General features: G+C 36.9%; 1 protein-coding gene across 1 annotated transcript; it reads left to right on the forward strand.

The window, feature by feature from the left end:
• Positions 1 to 5,498: 5,498 nt before the first annotated feature.
• LOC107661274 (AT-rich interactive domain-containing protein 3A-like) lies at positions 5,499 to 18,711 on the forward strand. The gene is made up of 4 exons (XM_016450774.1): positions 5,499 to 5,928; positions 7,421 to 8,047; positions 17,408 to 17,494; positions 18,583 to 18,711. The coding sequence occupies exons 1-4, from the start codon at positions 5,890 to 5,892 to the stop codon at positions 18,649 to 18,651; spliced, it is 822 nt and encodes a 273-aa protein (XP_016306260.1). The 5' UTR covers positions 5,499 to 5,889; the 3' UTR covers positions 18,652 to 18,711.
• Positions 18,712 to 23,058: the final 4,347 nt, after the last annotated feature.

A 23,058-nucleotide genomic window follows, 5' to 3' on the forward strand; every position in this document is an offset into this window, starting at 1 on the left:
TACAGTATGTGGAAAATAATGTTTTTTTTTTTTACGTTAAACCACATAAACACATTTCATTACACCAAATACACAAAATAACGTTCTTTTTAGTAACATCATATGACCCCTTTAACCTGTTATTAAATTAATTCAATATAATCATCACTCATTTGTACTCTCGCCATCTGTGGAAATTTGCCAGCACAAACACTCAGAAAGTATATTATGCCACGATCAAAGGGAGAGAAAAAAAACCCAGAAGAAAACAGTCATAACCACTAATCCATAACCACATTGAGAACTATGGAGGAGACTGGAATATTGGATCTGTCCAGAAGTGTTCAGGCTTAAAAGTGATCTTGTTTTAGCTAGTGATTATTATAAACTAATTTTATTTCATTGTAATACAGTAACAAGGCAGAAATTTGTACATGTAAGTCTGTGTGTAAGGAACTTTGCATGCCTTTCTAATCACTTCTTAAGCAGCAGTTTATATTATAACCGTCAGGTACCTGCTGACTTGTTGCTGAACTACAGTTGTGTTTTTGGAGACACCTACTGGCTGTTTCACTCAAAGGCATCTAAGAAAACAGCAATACATCACAGATTGCTTCAAAGCAGTTTTACTGTAGTAAACGGGGACAAAAATAAAAATAAAAACCTATGCAAGTGTCAACAAAAGGGATTAATTAATCATTAATTTTAATTAGAATTAAGACTTCCATTTGAGCTAAAAAGACGCTCAATAGAAGATAATATAGTAGCAGTTTTCAGATCAGTTCAGTTCAGTTATTCAGTGACCTTGTTTGATAGTGTCAAGCAGAGCAGAATCAATACATGTTACTGAAATGTAATTGTCTTTACGGCCCACGCACACATTTGAACTTATTTGATTTTTGTGTGTTAACCTGACTGTTAATATGTTGAGCTCAGATGGTCAGTCTCACATTAGCCTCCTGTACTTCCCCTGTTAATGGAAACTTTTCCTTATGGAATTTATTTTATCATGATTGACTTCTCAGTATAAGTCACACAGTATAAAATGATTGATCAGAGCAATGTAATTACTTACTGCACCTTTAGGCCTTGGTGACCAAGGCACTTTCCAGACAGAGATTAATCATCAGACTGAATTAGTCTTGGAAATTCTTCTTCACTTATACTAATTCTTTCAATCTCAGGCTGAACTTTCAATTTTTGCAATATGCACATAGGTACTGAACAGAATAAACTCATTTGGCTTACACAAAGGACACAGGTAAACCTTTACACACATGCACCCTTAGAACAAGTTTAATTTTTAACATTATACTTATTTTAATATAGCTTTGGTTGTATTTCCCAGCCAGTGCAATAATGCTTTTCTCTGAAAGCATCACCTCCCAGTGTTAACGCTGATAAATACCTAGAGAATGGTTTTTAGATGCTACAGTGGTCACGAGGGGGAGAATAATTAGCCAAAATGCACTCAGATAGAGAGCAAGAGATGTAATTACAGTAGCTAGCCTTCCTTTTAACCCACAGACTTTTCAACACAATGACATCAATACTGTCTAATTATTACGAGTGTGTTCCAGACATTTGTAGACCTACCCTTACACACACGCACACACACACACACACACACAGCAGTGCATTAAAGTAGATACATATGATAGTTGTGTATGATAGATACATATGATTATTGTCTTCTTGCATTATTGACAAACTATTTTCCTGTTTAACACTGTAAAGCTGCTTTGACACAATCTGTAATGTATAAAGCGCTATATAAATAAAGATGACTTGACTTGTGTTATTGTGGAACAGGTTATTTCACGTAGCATTATAGAGGACCACATCAGCTGAAACTGATTTGAACAACATTTCAAAAACTTACAACATAAACAAAAGAATGAGTTAATGTGTTCATCAGTTATGTAGTCTGAATTAAAAAGATGGATTTTTGTACTTGCTTTGCATGCAAGAATAATGGGAACGCATTGGAAAAACTAAGATCCACAATCATTCTTATACACTGACCTAAGTTTTCAGTGATCAATAACCCTGATCAGTATTGATTTAATTACCTGCTGTTCCATTTTCAACTGTTAACTTAAATATGCAGGTCTTGGTCAACATACGTACTTCCTCTCCTATTTATGTCAATCACTTGTATTCTGGTGATCTGTAAAAATTATTTTCTCAGAAATTCACAAAGAGGAGCTGTATATCATTATACAGCTATTGCTGTATATAATTTTAGTCTCTAAACCAAAATGGGGTAGATTTAGCAACCGTGATATTTCAGGAACTGTCCTTTCTTTGTATAGTGGTTTAATTAATACAAATATTCTGTTTTTGGATCGGCTCCATTGGGTTGCTAAAAGTATGCTCAGACAGGCACTATTGTATGTTATCTATAACAATAATATCTGTCTATAACAATATCTAACATATCTATAACAATAACATATCATTAACAATAATATCAACATTATTTATATTCCTGTAAATCTATTGGAATTCACTTACTTTGTTCACCAGAATCTAAAGGTCTTCAGTCTTTTATGCATGCATGCATGTGTTTGTAATTGATCATTAATGCTATAACACTACTGTGGTTCATTGCCCAGTAACCTTTAAAGAATAAATCTCATAACCTTAATCATGTGCCTGCTGCAATTGCCTAGTTAGACGAGAAAGCTCAGAGCTCACCTGCTCAAAGGGAATGCAGCCTATCCCAGTGTCTCGGGCCACAGGTGATGCAGCAACAAACCAAAATACTTTAAATAAGCTATGATGTGGATTGCATTCAGTACATAATATTAACATGAGATATGTTTGGTAGTGTAGCACCCAGATTTATTTTCAATATACTTGGCAGGTTTTTCCAAGTGCAAAAATTGGTTTTCATATAAGTTGAAACATCTGTAGAGACTTTGCAAAATTCTTAAAAGTTTGAGTTTGAAAACCTAAACATTTACTGCTGAGAAAAACCTGAAGTTCAAACACCTGAAATAGATGTCTGTGATAGAGCTCGCTGTATGTTTGTACGTCTATGTCCCTCAATACTGTCTGTAACCTCACTGCTGCTTATTTCCCGTTAGAACCAACCTAACCCATCAAATCCCTTCCTCATTCTTATTAGGATGCTAGGCAGCTTCATAAATGCTTATTTCCCCCTGCCCTCTACTCATGACCTCTCCCGCTTCTTCCAATGCATGGAAGGTTTCTATTCTTGTTCTAATTTTCTTTGGTTCTTTGCACTAATTTTATTATTATTCTTTTTTTTTTTTAAAGAAGAAAAAAAAAAAGAAATTCTCTTGAAATGCACTTAACATTAAACTTGATTTTAACAAATTGGATTATTAATAAAGCCAAACCAAGGACAGGTAGAGTAGAATTTGTTTTTAGATAAAAATGTGACCTACCAGCATTCACCTCTTTTGAACAAATTTCTGAACTTGCATTACAGTTTTTGACCAAATTTGACCCGAAAATTATTACTGATTTGTTGTGCCCATGGCATATTCATGACTTAGATTTTGAATATAGACATGATGTTGTCATGATTAATGTAATATAAGTGAGTCGGCTACACTGATGTCATTTTGTATTGTGGCGATGCTATTTTTCTCTCAATCACACCATTGTGCTTTATTAACCCAATTGTATTAGTGTTATTGAATCTACTTAGCTGTCACCTTAGAGCTGATGCCAATCCCAGATGCTTTTATGTTTTCATTAGCTAAGTGTTTCTAAAAATGTGAGTGCTATATGAAAAACAATGACAGATTTTCAGTAAGTTATATGCTGAGTCATTTTTATTTTATAGAGTAATTTTATAGCTGAAACTGGATCATTAGCCATGTTGTGATAAAGAATATGTATTAGGATTAATAATGTGGAACACTATATATATCCTCTTTTAAAATTTCTGGCATTAATTTCTTACTAAAATATAAGAAACACATGGAGCTCTCACTAAAGGCTTTAAATGTATGTATACTTTACATGTATTTACCGATTATGAACAGCAGGTGGCGATGTTAAACAACACATTACTTACACCATTTACGTTCATTTTATGAATTTTAATCCACTGAGATGTTTGTTACCTCACATTGTTGGAAGGGAGGTTTTGTTTACATAACCTTGGCAACAGTTACCTCAATCTGACAAATTATTTTTCTTTTAATCATTACATTAGATCTCTGGCATGTGTCCCAACATATCTTAGCTGTAACTAAAAAGTCTCACTGTTGTTCTAAGATATGCAAATATTATAATCGAAGTATTGTGTAAAGTGTATGAATTCAAACCTGTCATTAAGAAATTCCTCTGAGCACAGTTCACTGTGTCAAATATTATTAACCATCATTCTAACCTTATCAGTGTCAGTGCAAGACCTTAGCCTTGCTTTAACTTGAATGGATTGTAACTGTGAAATGATTATCAATTTTGCTCAATGGTTTGAGGGCATAAAGCAACACAGAATTATTTTAAGGAGTTATTGGGGTCAAAAGATAATAGGTTATTTCATCATAATTAGAGAGCAGGGGGTCATGGGAGAAATTGCCTGCTGTTCAGTGCTATATGGACTAATTCAGACATCAAATATATGACAGTTAAACTATCTATCTATCTATCTCTCTGTCTATCTGTCTATCTGTCTATCTGTCTGTCTGTCTGTCTGTCAGCCTTGATTCTGAGGATGCTGCAAAGGCACCTTTGGCTTCATTACTGCAAAATTGTCTAAAACCCTAAGAACTGTGGTAATGACTAATATACTTTTCTGAAATTAAATGGAATTCAATCATAAGTTTGTTTATCGGTTCATATAATTACAAATCTTGGATAATGGAATGGTGAATGGCAATTATATGTTCTGCAGTCAGAAGGGTGTATTTACAGAAGACCAACACTCAGTGATATTTATCTGTACTATTTAAGTCCGTCTACATGCTGGTGTAATGCAGTGGATGGACTTTTATTCTGCATGAGTGAACATTAGCTGCATATTATACATAAAAAAATGATAATTTAAGAAAATCAGTGCCTAAATTGCACATCTTAAAATCAAATCTGGAGTTTTTGTATTTTCAGTGACCTCATGTTTAATGCATTGTTAATAGAGAGAGTGAGGATTCTGTTTCAGAGAATTCTTCAGATGCAAAAAATAAAAAATTGGCCATAAACAGCATGCACATGAATGTTTTAACCAGTAAGCTAAATCAAACTGAAAATGCTGTAATATATGTCAAATATATTTTAGTGTATATATCATATAAATATGCTTTCAACATACGTAAAACCTTAAAACCAACTGTAAATGTATGCGGACATTTGTTTTGAGGAACAACACGCGAGTAAGATTAGGCTATAATTACTAGCTTGCTTTATCATTTGCGTTTCACGCACGCAAAGCCCTCTTAAACTGCTGGATAGATCTTTCCACCTTTTCTACACCTTGGACTCTTAAAGGCGGAGCATTCGTTTTAAGTTAAAATGTGTAGATTGTTAAGCGTTCGATGAGTTTCAAATAAAGTTTAAAGTGGTGTATTTGAAGAGAAGCGCGCGCAGGAAGCTGGTCGTATTCGCTGCTCAGCTGTATTTCTGTTGGCTTAGTGCAGACCCTGCCCTGATTGCCTTATATCCATGTCTATTGACGTGTAGAGAGCAGATGGAGGCAGAGGGACTGATCTGATCTTTAGTCCTCAGAGGTCATTCTCGCTACAGTTACAGCCACTTGTTGCCAAATCGCTCAGAGACCGCGAGCGCGTCGCGAAACCGTTTCCATAAAGAGCTATTTCTTTGCTTTCACGACACACATCTAGATGCTGGGACGGGAATACAAGCACTTCTGAGTTTGTTTGGGGAAAAAGGTCACTGTTGAGCAAATTCGTCGCATTTGACGGGAGAAGCATGGTTGACAACACAAGCATAGCAACTAAATCTGCACTGGTAAGCACGCGCTTTTGCTCCTCAGGTAGACTATAGATATCGTTATGCTTAGCTTGTCACTTCATTTTAGATCATTGAATTCAATATTTAGTGCACTTGGATGTTTATACACTAGCGCACGTTGTGTTACGCTGCCCTTCGATTTATAGCTAGCAACACAGCGTATACAATATAGCTTATTGTCATGTTTCTGTCACTGAAAAAATTCGAGGTCGTTTTTTTTTTTTTTTTTAAGCTCACATCAGAAATGTGACATTGCGTGCAATTACAATGCTGACCGTCTGGTAGTCGATCCTGTTAGTGGAATCATTTCCATAGGTAATTTCCATAAGTAATTTTATCTTATGAACTCGGTAATACTAGGCTATCTGAACATTTTATTATAAGAAAAATTAACGCAAAAAAAAAAAAGTTGTGCCGAAGTTCCCTTTGGTGATGAGAATGTGACATTGCGTGCAATTACAATGCTGACCGTCTGGTAGTCGATCCTGTTAGTGGAATCATTTCCATAGGTAATTTCCATAAGTAATTTTATCTTATGAACTCGGTAATACTAGGCTATCTGAACATTTTATTATAAGAAAAATTAACGCAAAAAAAAAAAAGTTGTGCCGAAGTTCCCTTTGGTGATGAGTTCACTTTTTCCGACTACTTTAATTAGCTCACTAAAGAGTAAAATCGAGTAAAAATAACAAATTAGCTGTAGCCTAACCAGTTAAATGGATGGAAACAAAGTTGTTATGGCAATGATGAGAGGATTTTGGCACTGTGCATCAGTTATACGTTTTGTCTTTTTCAAGGTATAAATTGTTTTTGTTTTTTTCTTTTTTTTTAGGCTAATTCACAACCACTATGCGAATTATACACTTTAAGGTTCGACATATAGGGCTACTTTTTAAGGATTTTTGACATATAGCCTACTTTTGGCGTATCTATTCTGCTAATCTAGAAAATGTCAATGTAATTTTCGTGAACAATCTGGCGGGGCACTTCTTGCGCACCGCGAATTGTTATTTGGCGCCACTATTTTACCATTAGCTAAACATCAATTAAAAAAAAAACTTTTAAAAGCTACAGATTTTGTTATTATAGTTCTGATATGTGAAAGTACAATAATGTCATACATAATATTTATATGCTTTATTGTAGGCTACCGCCTGAATCGTAATGGGTAGCGCATGAACAGCGTAGGCCTAGTTGTTGGTTACCTCCTCTGACGAACTTTTCTGTTCGTTACCGCCTTTTTGATGATAGCTGAAAATACGTGCTCTGACTAACTGTAAATGTAACTTTTATACTTACTAAAAAAGCCAACTGTTTGTATGAAAAATAATATTCACTTTACACCCCCCACTTCCCCCTCCCAAACTATTTTGTTTTTTTAAGGAGAGGAGGTTTAAGTCTTAAATAAGTGGGCCTGACTCTTCGAAGTTACCCGTAATTATGCTTCCAGATAAAATTTGTAGTGACATTTGCATTCTGTTGCCCCCAGCAAGCCGCTTTCTCGTCGGCGAACACTCTTCCTCTGCTGGTCAGCTCCTCCGGCGCTCACAGTCACTCGAGCGGCGGCGGCGGGATGAAGCTGGAGGCAGTCATGGAGAACTTGCAGCGACAGCAGGCGGCTCGACTCGCCCTGGAGGAGAAACTCCACCAAGCCGAAAAGGAGAAAGAAATCAGATCTATGGTGGAGTCGCAGATTCACCAGCAAGCTATCGCTTTCCACCACTATCAAGCAGCGGTGAGGGGAGCGTTCGCTGCGGGAGCCCCGAACTCGAGCTCCGGCCAGCCACACGAGCGCACAGCCGACTCCGACATCGATGATGATGATGTCGACCCAGACCTGGACCGCGGCATGGATGATGAAGACCGCGACTTGGAGGAAGATGACAGTATGAATGAGGCTGGAGGGGATGAAGATTTGGAAGGACCCCTAGCTCATTACCCACCGCGCCATGCTGTTTATCCCGGTGCCGGGCAGTCTCCAAAAAGTACCCCGATACATCTGTCCAGAGTCCAGCCAACCTATCCAGCTCCTAGACAGGCTGAATCACCGAGTGGTTTGGCACCGCAAGCCCAATCGCAGCACCACGAATGGACTTATGAGGAGCAGTTCAAACAGGTATGTTCATGTAATGCTCTCCCATAACCCTTGAATGTGCACTCTGGTGAACTCTTTGGTGATTACTAATGTGTAAAGTTTGAAAGCATGAAGTGAGATTGTGTTCAATCCTTTGTGAAACTACTTGCATAAGCCCCAGTATCATTCAGAACGAAACAGCTAGTTGCTAGTTGCCATCATAAAAAAAAAAACTGAATTATTAAATGGAAACAACAGGCTTTTAGGCAGTGCTAAAACTTTAATGCTTAATCTTTATGAAAACTATACTGTCCAGACACTTGCATCATGCATTGACATTATATATTAAGTTAGACTATATCAGGTTTAATCCCTGCTTCAGTGTCTAGTTTCTTCATTAGCACATAGACATACAGACTGCAGACTCTGCACTAAAAATTTCGAAAAGTTTGCTGCATTACATTTTTATGTAAAATCAAAATTGCAACCTGTAGTAATTGCACTTTTTGAACTACTTTGAATTTAATTATGATGCAAAAAAATGATTCATTGCTTAAATAATTGCTTAAAATATTTAAATAGTCACCATTTCATAATTTAGGTCTAAAGAGCAAATATGTTTTTATTAAAGTCTTTGCTGATAATGTGCACAAGTGCAAAATATTAGTCTGGTTAGTTGGTTTTGATTGTTTTATTTAAAACCATTTCGGTATGGGTACATTTTAGTTATTCAAGGTTGCTTGTACAGTACACCTGTACACTGGAAATTCAGGGTTATGCACAAGAATGTTTCATAGTTATGCTGCAGCAGTTTTGCTCCACTATATTCTCAAAGGATAATTTAGAGTGATACACTGAGAGTGAGGCTCTTAAGCAAACACGGATCTATACAGAATGAGCCTGGATGGACTTGTCATTCCTTATTTATGATAGATCATTCAGAGGCTTGTCCAAATGAGGGATGCACATTAGCGGCTGCATTAGTGTAAGCACTGGCTTAACGTAAGGGGTGCAATGCAGTTTGAATAAGGACAGCTGTTTTGACTTAACGTTATGAAATGGAGAAAAACAATCTCAAATAAATTCAACATTATTTTAATAATGTGATGTTATATGTTTGGTTTTCATTTCCAGAAGTTGTGTGTTACTCTTAGATTTATAAAGGACTTTTAACAAGAAATACAAATCAGTATGTACTTTTTTTGATCATATAAGAATAATACCAACCACAACATTTGCTTAAAAAAACTGAGGACAGTGTTACACAACACGATTAATTTGGTTTTGCAGAAGTCGAGAACATGCATTTTGTAATCGCTTTTGAGCTATTTGGACAAATCAAGTGAAATGCAGAAACAATGTAAGGATGTCGATAGCATTTGGCAGACTGACTGGAGCCACTGTACTGCCTGTTTTCAACATTTAAAAAAAAAAACTGTCTAAATGCTATAAATAGCTTCTTAAAATAAGAAAGGCTTTTTAGGGGAATGTAAAAATAGACTGGCATTACCATTACTTGGCACCAAATTCCTTGTATCTGTATTTGCAAAAGTAATTAAAACACTAAATACAGACTACTGCTTAGCTTGGAAATAATTTTATAAGTCAAAAAGTGTTTTCATTATCTTTCATTTATGTTTCTGTACAGTATTGCTTAATTAAAACTAAACCCAAAAATCTAAATAACTCTCAATTATGAAAACCAAATTTAAGTTCTTATAATATTATAAATTCATTTCTGTTTTAGTCAAGCCTAAGCTGGATGTGTTCATTTGCACTGATATTACAAATGAGTCATTCATCAAAGGAAAACAGAATAGATAGAAGAGAGAGCCAGACAGCAAAGGATCGGAAGAGACAAAGTTAAACCGGTTGCCATATGGCTGTTTATTGTCAAAGAAACAGTGAGGGGAGAGGAAAAAAAGGCAAGTAGTTGCGTAGAGTTTTTGCAGGAAACTAGACCTGGTGGCATTCCAACCTGGCTCCCTCCCAATAATGCTGGGATATCCCTCTCAGGCTGCATATGGGTAGGCTCAAAGCCAAGCCATTACGAAATAGGAACAAACTGCATACTTCACTACAATCTAGCCAGACAAACATGTTTACGTGTATGTGTGTGTGTGTGTGTGTGTGTCCACAAAGAGAATCACATTTTGGACCAGCATTGTTGCACACTTAAATATTTACTGGCACTTTCACTTTTGCTTATGTAGTGTTTGTTAGATGTATGCATTGAAATACCAGAGGGATTTTTTATTTTTGCATTACATTGCACTATGTTTTTTATATACTTTATATAGCAAACTTATTAAAGCTGTATTTTTCTAATAATGTTATGTTTAAAAACGTAAGTAATATTTGAGTTTATAATTGAGGTTTGGGATTAGTAAGATTTTAAAATATTTTTGAGTCTCATGCTCACCAAGGTTCCATTTCTAAAATAAAATATAAACAGTAATATTGTGAAATATTATTACAATTTAAAATAACAGTGTTCTATTTTAGTATATTTTGAAATGTCATTTATTCCTGTGAAGACAAAGCTGAATTTTCATTACTCCAGTCTTCAGTGTCACATGATCCTTCAGAAATCATTCTTATATGCTGTTTTGGTGCCGAAGAAACATTTTGTAAGATAAGATTTATTGTATTTCTTTAAAAAATAGCTAATCTTTTATAAAAGTCTTTGCTTTTCATATGATCAATTTAATGCATCCTTGCTGAATAAAAGCATTCATTAAATAAAAAATATTACTGACACCAAACTTTTGAATTTTTTTTTATTCCAATTTAGAGTTAATATGCTGGATCAGCAGGCTCTATATCTCAACCTGTTTGAAGCACATATTAAATGTGTTCACTAAAATACAGAGTGTACTTTTTTTTCCCCCTCAGCAAATAGCATCTTTTGATTGCTCAGTCTGACCTCCACTTTGGTTTCAGGGAATATGTTTGATCCCCCCCTCTGTCTCTCTCTGTCATGTTTTGCAAACATAAAAAAACTCACAGAATGGCTTTTTCCCATAACAAGGCTTTTACAGGGCCATAGAGGGGGCTGGGCAGGGCTGAACGGTGTGGAGGAAACCCAGCAGTGGTGTTAGGTTTCACTACATAAGCTTGTGGAAAGGGAGGGTTGTCTTTGCTACTCCAGTCCACTTTAGTAAAATTAGTCTACTAATGTATTGTCTTTTGACTCAGAGGGTATTAGCACTCTCTAAATTTTGTTTAGTTTGTTCTGAGTTAAGAAGAGACAGTTTGGATGTTTAATCTTTTAGAAATAATTGTTAGAAACCTGTGTAAATTCAGAGTGATCTTTTTGAATGTTTAAAATGCAGTTGAAAAGAGATGAATGAGTATCGAGGCAGCCAGTGATGACCTAATTCACTCGAAAACACTCACAATTAAGCAAAACATCTCTTGGAGAAAATAGGAAATGAGGCAATTGTGAAATCACTGAAAGGAAGACAAAGCCCCCCAGACAGGAAGGCAAAATAGTCTTTGTGGTTAAACAAACGTTGTCATTGGGCAGGGGTTTAAAGATACACACCTCTTTGTTTCGCTGGACACTTTTGTGAAAAGAAAAAAAATGTAAACTTGTGGAAGTGAGAGACAGAGGCTATGTGCAGCCAACACAGCCCTAACCCATGAGCCACTGTGGATAGTCTGTTGATATATTTAAATGGGCTGTCCTAAAGTCTTCTCAAGTAACACACTTGAATTCAAGCCCATTTATACCTTTATAAAAATGCTTGGGGCCCCTTCTTTGAAATCCACACACACACACACACACACACAGTAACTCCAGTGTCAACACAAGACATTCCTTGACTTTACAGGCCTGCTCCACCCCTACGGTATCCCCTTCTGTTTGATTACACTGCTTTGCTCACATATTTTGGGGTCCTGAGAGCCATAAAGTTCCCCAGCATGCAGTCGTCTCAAGCTAAAACACATGCATGGAGCCAGTTCTCCATATGGCACAGAGGTTGTGATTTTTACCTAGCATTAATGTTGTTAGCCTTCTGTGGTATGAGCTAACCCAGGCCTTCTGACAGCTGTGGCAGGTTCATTTTGGACGTGTGCTGTCAGTGGAAATATTTAATAGAATTCCAGTCTTCTCGGTTTTAGATCATCTTATAAATAAGAGCCTGCTTTAGCTGTGTCCAATTGGTGGCCTGTTATAAATCCATGTTGAACATGTCATCAGCAGGCGATCTGATAATCCTGCTCCGAACATTAACCATGCTGAACATTCAGAACTGGTAACAGACCCAGAGCTAGAGCTATGTCAACATCTTACTCGCTGACTGTAATAACAAAAACAGTCACACGTCCAAGTGAGAGCGTTCCATTTTAATCCTGTTTGTTGCTGCCTCGGTCATCACTCAAACTCTGAATGTATGCAACTTTTTTACTGTAGTTTGAGCAAGAGGCTGATAAATGTGCTTAAATGTTTTTATTTAAAAACGTTTTTAATTTTTGCATTTTTACTGTAATATGTTACACTTGTATTGGTATAACTATGATATATTCACAAGGAATGCACAATATATCAGTATCTTACCAGTATATATCTCAGGCAGTTGTTGACCACATAGCACATTACCATTACCATGATATAGAATTCACTTACGTTTAAAACCACTAATAATTTAATAACACTATTAAATGTAATCTTTAGCAGATCTCAAAAAGAAAAAAATTTTCATACTGTACATTATAATATTGTGATTCCTAAATTCACTTGTAGCATTTAAAATGATTAAAATTATTCATAGTATGTTTATTTTTTTAGACTATATGTGACCCTGGACCACAAAACCAGTCATAAGGGTACATTTTTGAAATTGAGATTTATAAACTCTCAATTTTCATCTGAAAGCTGAATAAATAAGCTTTCCATTGATGTATGGTTTGTTAGGATAGGACAATATTTGGCAGAGATACAACTATTAGAAAATCTGGAATCTGAGGGTGCAAAAAAATAAAAATACTGAGAAAATCGCCTTTAAATTTGTCCAAATGAAGTGCTTAGCAATGCATATTACTAATCAAAAATTAAGTTTTGATATATTTATGGTAGGACATTTACAAAATATCTTCATGGAACATGATCTTTACTTAATATCCTAATGATTTTTGGCATAAAAGAAAAACCGATAATTTTCACCCATACAATGTATTTTTGGCTATTGCTATAAATATATCCCAGCGACTTAAAGGGTTAGTTCACCCAAAAATGAAAATTAGGCTGCGTTTTACTCACCCCTGAGGCATCCTAGGTGTATATGACTTTCTTCGTTCAGACGAATCCAGTCGGAGTTATATTAAAAATGGTCTTTGATCTTTCAAGCTGTTTAATGCCACTCAGCGGGTGTTGCATGCATCAGTCCAAAAGAACTTTAAAAAAATCGCCCATCCATAAAAAAAAATGTCTCACGCAGCTCCAGGGGGTGAACAACGGCCTTCTGTAGCGAATCGATGCGTTTTTGTAAGAAAAATACCCATATTAAAAACGTCATAATCACTTTAATATAGCTTGCGCTCACTGTTGTAAACAGAAGCAGCTCCGGGCGGATGACGTATGAGGTCGGCTTTGCGCATGCGCCGCTCAGAAGTGACGCATGCGGAAGCGCAGGGGAGAGATCAAAACAAAACAACGGTCACTAATTAGAAGTACAAAATGAGGATTTGTAAAGATGAATGTTAGAGGATTTCGATATAAGTCAAGAGGGGACTGGTTTTCCTTTGCCAAAGTAAGGAAACTTTGCTTCCTTTGATCCTGTAAACAAACGTTGGTTTTCACGAGACTCACATGCACAATGCGCAACGCTGAACTCATACGTCATGCTCCCGGAACTGCTTCCGTGTGCAATTGTTGGCGCAAGCTACATTAAAGTGATTATTACATTTTGAATATGGATATGTTTCTTACAAAAACGCACCGATTTGCTACAGAAGGCCTTTGTTCACCCCCCAGAGCCGTGTGAGACACCTTTTTTTATGGATGGGCGATTTTTTTTAAGTTCTTTTGGACTGAAGCAATGCAACACCCGCTGACTGCAATGATAGAGCTTGAAAGATCAAAGACAATTTTTAATATAACTCCGACTGGATTCGTCTGAAAGAAGAAAGTCATATACACCTAGGATGCCTCGGTGGTGAGTAAAATGCAGCCTAATTTTCATTTTGGGTGAACTAACCCTTTAAGACCTTTAAGTTTTGTGGTCCAGTGTCACACCTGAAGCACAATTTTTAAGTTACCTAACAAAATTTTTTTACCATGCAGGGGGATTGATTAGTTTGGCTTGCCTCTTTAATATAGATGTCACATTTTAAGAGCAAGAAACTTGGACTTTCTGTTATAGCTTGGAAAAGTCAAAGGGTAATGAACAAACTCAGCAAATACTAATATGACGACCCCCCCCCCCAACATATTTCCAGTGGGTTTAAACAAAGTCATATACACCTAGGATGCCTCGGTGGTGAGTAAAATGCAGCCTAATTTTCATTTTGGGTGAACTAACCCTTTAAGACCTTTAAGTTTTGTGGTCCAGTGTCACACCTGAAGCACAATTTTTAAGTTACCTAACAAAATTTTTTTACCATGCAGGGGGATTGATTAGTTTGGCTTGCCTCTTTAATATAGATGTCACATTTTAAGAGCAAGAAACTTGGACTTTCTGTTATAGCTTGGAAAAGTCAAAGGGTAATGAACAAACTCAGCAAATACTAATATGACGCCCCCCCCCCCCAACATATTTCCAGTGCGTTTATAAGAAGTAACAACTTTTTGGATCAAAGTATACTCTATGTTTTGCATGGTACTGTAGTACATACCATTATCCTGTTAATGGTCTCCATAGCTTTTCAACACTTTGCCCTTAATCTGAAGAATGAGGTGTGATTTCAAGCAGTTCAAGACCACATGGCATCATTTAGAGTGTATGTGCCCTGCGTGATTTCCTGTATGCTGGAGTTAAGTGATCAGAAAGCAGCCTATATGAACAGTGGATTTTGCAGTGGAATAACTAGTTGAGATGTAAAATGTGTTTTTGTGTACTTTTTATCAGTTCTAGAACAGGAACATACTGATAAGCACACCTAGGTTTATTAAGAGAAACATTCAATCACTCTTGTCTGAAACATGGGAATATCAGTGCTCATTTATTAGTAGTGAGTCATTGTAAATTGATTTCACAATACACTTTGTGATCATGGTTACCAGGCATAGTCTATGCAAACATTATATCCAGGATATAGGCTAAAGAAATTGTTCTGTTCACTTCAGCTAGATAGTCTATATACAGTACCTGAGCCAGTAAAAACATTCTCAGATTGTACAGTGACTAACCTTTGACATGCTTGAATATGGTGCAGTAATTTTTTCTCATATTGAGTGCAGCAGTGTCATTTATGATCACTAGTGGTGCATGTGATATATTGTTTTAAGTTCATTTACTGCGCACTCTGTGCAAGGTTCATCATACATTTCTCTAGGAACTTGAAGTAAATTAGCTATTAATGGACATACAGAGCTGTTTTACCTTCAGTTCAAGAGTAATGGTCAGTGAAGGAATGTCTAATCTTTTGCGGTACGTTTAGGCTAAGCTGAAGCTCACTTTTAGATCATATTGCACTGGCCTTGCATTTTGGTTTTTGGTGCTACTTAAAGTGTATTCATTTCTCTTTCGGTTGGTATCAGTAAGACACAGTGTGTTGCATGGCAGCAGGCAGCAGCTGAGCTCTCATGTTATCAGTCTTGGCCCATATGGCCTCACGTGTCAGTGTTCATTAAAGTGAAGAGTTGTAATGAAAGATAGGGAGGAATCAAGCATTGAATGTCTTAGGCTGACGGTCAGAATCAGATACTCTCTTTACAGGATTAACTTCTTCTGCACATCCAACCTTCCTAATGATTTCCCACTCAACACACAGATTCTTTGTGTTTATATGGGTTTATTACTGCCTGATTGGTTTGGTCAAGTACAGCACACAATCGTATTACACTATGTTCTAACTAGGTGTGATACAACAAGTTTCTAGTGACAAGCAATTTGTCTGACCACACTAAGCATGAAATGGCTGTGTGATGTAATACAATCACATTATGAAGATGCATTTTAATGTTAGGGATGTGCAAAACTGACTAGTTGGTGGTTTGCCTGAAAGACTAGTTGACTAATCTCTTTTAAGGGAACGCTGTATAATTTGGCTGTCTTCCCATACTTGTAATGAGACGCAGTTATAAACCATCTGTTGTCAACAAAAGAAAAGCTTTAAGGGCTCCCGGCATTTTTCTGTCAGAATAAAAGATTGATAGTTCTATCATTTCAAAATGAAGAAATATTGAACAAATTAACACTAATTAATGTAACAATTAAGACTACATAAATATTAGTATGTAGTATTTATTGTTTTACAGTGAAATATATTCTTCTTATTGTTATTATTATTATTATTTTATTGTCATATTATTATAGAGTATAATCTTAATTTTTTGGGGCAAAATTGTGCATCTATACAAACAAGCACAGACAACCTGCATTTTCAATCAGAATCACTTTTTTTTTTTTTTATCAGAAAAATCACAATTATATTCAGATTAGATTCCCAAACTGTGCAGCCCTTGCATAACATAACAAAGATACATGTTCTATTGCTTGTTCTGGTTTGTGAGGACAAAATCTACATGGAAAAGTTTTCTTTTATTCTACTGAACTTTTTTTTATTGTTACTTTGCTTTACACCTGATTAGCTGGGAATGTCATTAAAACTGTAGTTATAATTGATTACTGTGCACTCTAAACTGAATAGCGATGTTCAGTCAAATCTATTTATTTAGCTAAGTCTGTTTGACATATCTTTGTCAAGATAGTTTTGTCTCTTTGTGTAAAAATGTAACGCTAGTAGTAACACCCTTTTCCTCAGCAGTTGAATCATTTATAAGATGGAGGGTAATCTCAGCCTGACCCATTCAGTCTGGTTCAGAGACACACGGGGCTAAAGATCACATGTAGCATTAATAAATGAGCTTGTTGCTTAATCCCACAGGAGATTTTTGGATAATGGAGTCCAAAAGGCAGTTTTTTTGGGTTGAAAAAATGGACTTATAAAATGAATAGAAATGGAGAAGAATGTAAGAGCATAATGGGGGTGGAAAGAAAAAGGAAAGGCCTGTTGTCTGTGAATGCAAATATCAAATGTTTATGTATAATCCAACTCACTTGCCTGTTAGTACAGCGTCTGCTACTAAAGCAACTAACACCAGAATGATTTGTGTTGTGACCTTTGTTTAAAACAAATACCGTCTTTCTTTGCCAGCTTCATTAGCATGAGTCAAATGTAGTTCTTTGTACATCTCAGCCCATGATTTCAGTTGTGCCCTTGACATGTGTTCAGTCAGGCCAAGGCAGCGGGCCAGGGAGGAAGCTGAAAGATTCGAGTGCTGCTTTCGGTGGCGGTGGCTCTTCGTCTCTGATTCAGGAGGTCAGTAATCACTCCCACCCACCCATTCCTCATTTCTGCTCTCTTTCTGCTTTGTTCAAATTGCAATCACACCCCCTTTTATTGGCCCCAGGCCTCCCTGTAACAACCCCTCCACCCAAACAGTAGTGACAGTCTGGAGAACTTACGCCTGTCTTGATGATAGTGTTAAAGACAAATACAATTCTTTTTTTCTGCCAGATGAAGCAATAGTGTGGAATCTATGGGGCAGATCACCCAAATAAAAATGTGTTTTTTTGTTTGTTTGTTTGTTTGTTTTTTTCCATACAATGAAAGTCAGTGGTGTGCAGTGTGGTTCTAAACTATTTTGGCTTTCATTGTGAGAACAAAAAAACTAATTTAAGATATCTTCTTGATATGAAAGTCATAAAAACTTGTCATAAAAACTTGTATGAAAATGAAGTCATACAAGTTTTGAACAACACAATGGTGAGTAAATGATGACAAAATGTTCATATTTGGGTGAACTACCCCTTTAAATGTCATCTAAACTGCTTACTAGTGTAGTACTGTCAAAATTCACTTCTGTATTGTTTAGTTCTTGGCTTGATTCAGAGGTAGATGCTAAACACATGCATGAACGCAAACTTTTTCTTTAAACCATGTGAAAACACATAACGTAACCTGATTTGTTATGAGTGAAGAATTAATTCAGCTGCTAAAGCATCAACGATCCACTTCTAAGACAAAGTAATGTCTGTCCTAACTCCAAAGTTTGATACTATCAAGGCCCAATTTAATCCAGTGCTGAATTCATGAATAAGTGCTGCTCAACTGATCAGCCAGTGCCCTATATAGTTCACAACCCACATGCAGCATAGAAGGCCTGCTTTGTTTTTAATGGCCAGCAATGAATTCAAGGGTCAATTAGAGCCTGAATTCCACAGGCATGTGACACAACATTCCCCACCTTCATGAAAGAAACCTCAATTACAGCAGACACTTTAATGCAGAAGACAGCTCTGTTTTAAAGCCGTTGATCATTTCACTCATTTAAGAAGGGCAATTTCAGTACTATTGCCATGGATGTCATTGACTTCCAACTGACTTCCACACCTCCATGCTAAAAGTTTTGCAGGTCAGTAAAAGAGTCCTCTGCTTGCTGGTGCCACGGCGGTGGAGAAACAGCGAACAATTAATAGTTTAAACAGCATCAGATGCCTCTGGATCCCAGGGATTGTTTATTTTACAGATTTTGCCCTGCACCCGATTCCTTTCCTGCTGCTGTAAAGATGATTTATCAGGTCTGAAGGGAACTATGAAATATTTTAAATGAAAACAAGCTTGTGTTGTGTTTTGCTCTGAGGGTTTGTTTTTTCCGTCTGGTTCAGTTGCTAAAGAAGGCCGTAACCTAAAATATTTCCACTCTAAAATAAAAAGCAACACAGCCATTGAAATGTGGTTTGTGAAGAAATGTGAAGAAACAGAGCGGCGGGGGTATTTTTACATTTTTAAATGTAAAAACTTTATTCCTCAAGCACATATCGTCAGAAGCAGGAAGGTTTGATTTCCTCCAGTTTGCCGGTCGTAGTGAATGCATTGTTTCACGTGCTGTTTAAAAAAGAAAACATTTGCAAGGTCATTTATGTTTTCATAATAAATAAACCAGAAATGAGTTTATGCTGTTCATAAAAGTTGTTAGTTCTGATTTTTCATATTTTTATTAAATTTAAGAATTACAATAAATGTTATTTTTAGGTGTTTTTCAGATTGGAATATACAGGTTTTTAATGGTTATTTTAGTGTAAACTCTCTTTAAAGAATATGTCATTATCACTGAATGCAGGTTCTCAGTGATTTATTCAGTAAGATTAGAAAATATCTATTTCTAAACAGTGATATGCATTTATCACCCTATAAATATATGGTATCGTAGAAAACATGTCTGTATTTAAGAAAAGTCAATATTTTCTACTGTACAGCATCAAAGACTAAGTTACTCCAGCAGGAAATCAAGGAACATAAATGGATTCTAAGGAAATAATGATTTTTGCTGCTTTTTATGTGAATTATGGTAACAACAGACTGTGCTGAACCAATCAAATGCCAAATGTCAGCAGAGCAAAAAGAAAATGGACTCTGACCTTCAGTGCACAATAAAGTAAAGAGCAGAGGCTGCTTTTGTCCACGCCATTTGTGGACGATTTCAATATTGTGCAAGAGTTTTAAGTAAGAGTACCGGGATCCTCTGATATCATCTATTGAATGTTTGTATGCCTGTGTTTACTAATCACACTTCTTTTTGTGTTTCGCTCCGAACTCAGTTCCATTCATTTGTACTTAATGTAATGTAATAACAGCACTTCCACAGAAGAAGGGACAGCTTGAAATGGATTTCTTCCATAGATATGGATTTGATATTTTTCTATGTGAACTAGGGCTGTGCGATTAATCGAAATCATCATAAAATCGCGATTTGAGCTTGCGCGATTTCTAAATGGCTTTATAGCACGATTTTCCGCGCCCCTGACCTGCCGCAGTATGCTATCCGAACCAATCAGAATGCAGCGTGCCTAAATGGAGCACGAGAACAGAACAGACCGGGCGGGCATACAAACGTAATGCCAGGTTCACACACTCCGTCTGTGGTGCATATTTTTTCCACGCCCATGTTAACGGATCAGAGCGTTCACACTACACGCGATTGCGGTCGGGCAGTGCGCTCCAGGAGCGGTGCGTCTGCAGCAGTCATGCTGCGATCATTTATTTCTGCTGTGCTGCACGCGCTGAATTAAAGTGACAGCGCATTATTCGCAGTAAATCGCGATAGGTTTTTTTTGTCCATATCGCACAGCCATAATGTGAACACAAACTTTCAATTTCTGCATAAAAATGTGTATGTAGAATTAATTTGAAAAATGTTTGTTCTCTCAGATTTCTTCAGTGTTTGTTAGTTCACACTTTTTGTCTCCACCTTCCTCTATTTGTTTCACAGGTGAGAATTATTTTCCTAAAATAGCTAGGCACTCCAGCTAGTGTCTGGTTTATATATAGGTGAACACAATTGGATTAATAGAGCTAAAAGTCATATCCGTGTAATACTCAAGATCCCTTGTGGTCCCTTCCTCCTCCAAAGGGGTACAGGGAAGCAATCAGTAAATTCTGATTGAAGTCCTCACTAAATCAATACAAATCAGATATATCCCGTAATGCCATAGATCCGCAGCTGACCTAGCGCGTTGTACATCTTCACTCTGGTTTGCCCTGCCTATCTTTAACCAAATAGCACATAAACTTGGTGACAGAGCAAGAACTCATCACTTAAAATAGTATATGTCAACTGTTTGTTTATCCAGTGAACAAAAAGCAGTAAAAGTTGTCCTGCTGAAATCATAGATAATGTAAGATGATTTTTTCCGTATGCAAATGAAAGTGCAGCCATGCATAATTTTTGTGTATTGATGAAGTTGTTGGGGTCGAAACATGTCCAATCATGATTGACCGCACTGTTAAATAGCAGCCAATGTTATCAACAGAGGACATTATCCACTTCTCCTAGGATGAGGCCTAATGAAGTTAAATAGAATTTTGACAAGACAATGGATTTGTTTTCCTTCCTTGATTCCATTCTCTCCCCCTCAGCGCTCATGATAAACTGTAGAAAATAACTGAGAGGGAAACGGATTATTCAAGGCTGCTCGCAAGGGGGGCGAAAGATCAATAACAAACCTTTCCAGTGAAGGCCTCTACAATTTGGGTTCGAGTTAGTGCTTAGGTGCAGGAACTAAATTCTTAGCGTCAGAGAAACCGTAAGGCTTGGCACTGGATCTGGCCCCTCCTCAGGGGGTGATCGCTGACCAATAAAAATTTACAACACATAGCTGAGAGGAAGTAGCTTGTACAGCGACCTAGCTACACAATTACGTGGTGAAGTACACTACCATTCAGTTTGGGGTTGGTAATATTTTTGAATGCTTTTGGAAAAAAGTATCTTATGCTCACTAAGGCTGCATTTATTTGATCAAATATACAGTAGAGACAATAATATTGTGAACTATTATTTCAATCTCCAGTCTTCAGTGTCACATGATCCTTCAGAAATCATTCTAACATACTGATTTGGTGCTCAAGATACATTTCTTATTATTATACATTTTGAAAACTGCTTAATATTTTCGTGGAAACCGGGAACACTCCCAAATCAAGAAAATAATAAGTTACTGTCACTTTAAGATGGCTCCCATAGAAACATGATCCTCTTCAATCAGCATTTGCCTCTGTGAAATCTAACATGGGGTTGCTGACTCTTCGTTTCTGTTTAGCATAAGCAGAATCTGATGACCTTTGACCTATTTGTAGACCTAACCCCCTCTCATCGCCATAAAAATAGGCTTGCTGCACATAGATTCCTCACTTGGTCATTGATCATTAAGGAGATCAAAGGGTTAGTGAAACGATCAGTCGTGGCACACACTATACTGTGAGGCGATCAGTAGAGCAATCCTCTCGTTCTTAAAACCTATACGGTAGTGTGGTATTTGACAATGAAAATATATCAGGTATATAATATTAAATAATGCAACATGCATTTCTTAGGAAGGTGTGATGTCTGTCGTTGGCGTGTTGTGTGTGTGGATGTGTGTATACAGTGGTGTGAAAAAGTGTTGGCCCCCTTCCTGATTTCTTCTTTTTTTGCATGTTTGTCACACTTTAATGTTTCAGATCATCAAACAAATTTAAATATTAGTCAAAGATAACACAAGTAAACACAACATGCAGTTTTTAAATGAAGGTTTTTATTATTAAGGGAAAACAAAATCCAAAACTACATGGCCCTGTGTGAAGAAGTGTTTGCCCCCCTGTTAAAACTGTGGTTTATCACACCTGAGTTCAATTTCTCTAGCCACACCCAGGCCTGATTACTGCCACACCTGTTCGCAATCAAGAAATCTCTTAAATAGGACCTGCCTGACAAAGTGAAGTAGACCAAAAGATCCTCAAAAGCTAGACATCAGGCCGAGATCCAAAGAAATTCAGAAACAAATGAGAAAGAAAGTAATTGAGATCTATCAGTCTGGAAAAGGTTATAAAGCCATTTCTAAAGCTTTGGGACTCCAGCGAACCACAGTGAGAGCCATTATTCACAAATGGCAAAAACATGCAACAGTGGAGAACCTTCCCAGGAGTGGCCGGCCGACCAAAATTACCCCAAGAGCACAGCGACGACTCATCCAAGAGGTCACAAAAGACCCCACAACAACATCCAAAGAACTGCAGGCCTCACTTGCCTCAGTTAAGGTCAGAGTTCATGACTCCACCATAAGAAAGAGACTGGGCAAAAATGGTCTGCATGGCAGAGTTCCAAGACGAAAACCGCTGCTGAGCAAAAAGAACAAAGGCTCGTCTCAGTTTTGCCAGAAAACATCTTGATGATCCCCAAGACTTTTGGGAAAATACTCTGTGGACTGACGAGACAAAAGTTGAACTTTTTGGAAGGTATGTGTCCCATTACGTCTGGCGTAAAAGTAACACTGCATTTCAGAAAAAATCATACCAACAGTAAAATATGGTGATGGTAGTGTGATGGTCTGGGGCTGTTTTGCTGC

This window comes from Sinocyclocheilus anshuiensis, unplaced genomic scaffold (assembly GCF_001515605.1).
Source record: "Sinocyclocheilus anshuiensis isolate Anshui unplaced genomic scaffold, SAMN03320099.WGS_v1.1 scaffold1365, whole genome shotgun sequence".
In the NCBI taxonomy this organism is placed as follows: domain Eukaryota; kingdom Metazoa; phylum Chordata; class Actinopteri; order Cypriniformes; family Cyprinidae; genus Sinocyclocheilus; species Sinocyclocheilus anshuiensis.

What these genes read in the sequence shown, in the direction of transcription:
- LOC107661274 (XM_016450774.1), top strand. Translation starts at nt 5,890, where the DNA reads ATGGTTGACAACACAAGCATAGCAACTAAATCTGCACTG. An exon ending in TAGCAACTAAATCTGCACTG is followed by an intron (nt 5,929 to 7,420) that starts GTAAGCACGCGC and finishes TGTTGCCCCCAG; the next exon opens with CAAGCCGCTTTCTCGTCGGC. An exon ending in ATGAGGAGCAGTTCAAACAG is followed by an intron (nt 8,048 to 17,407) that starts GTATGTTCATGT and finishes ACATGTGTTCAG; the next exon opens with TCAGGCCAAGGCAGCGGGCC.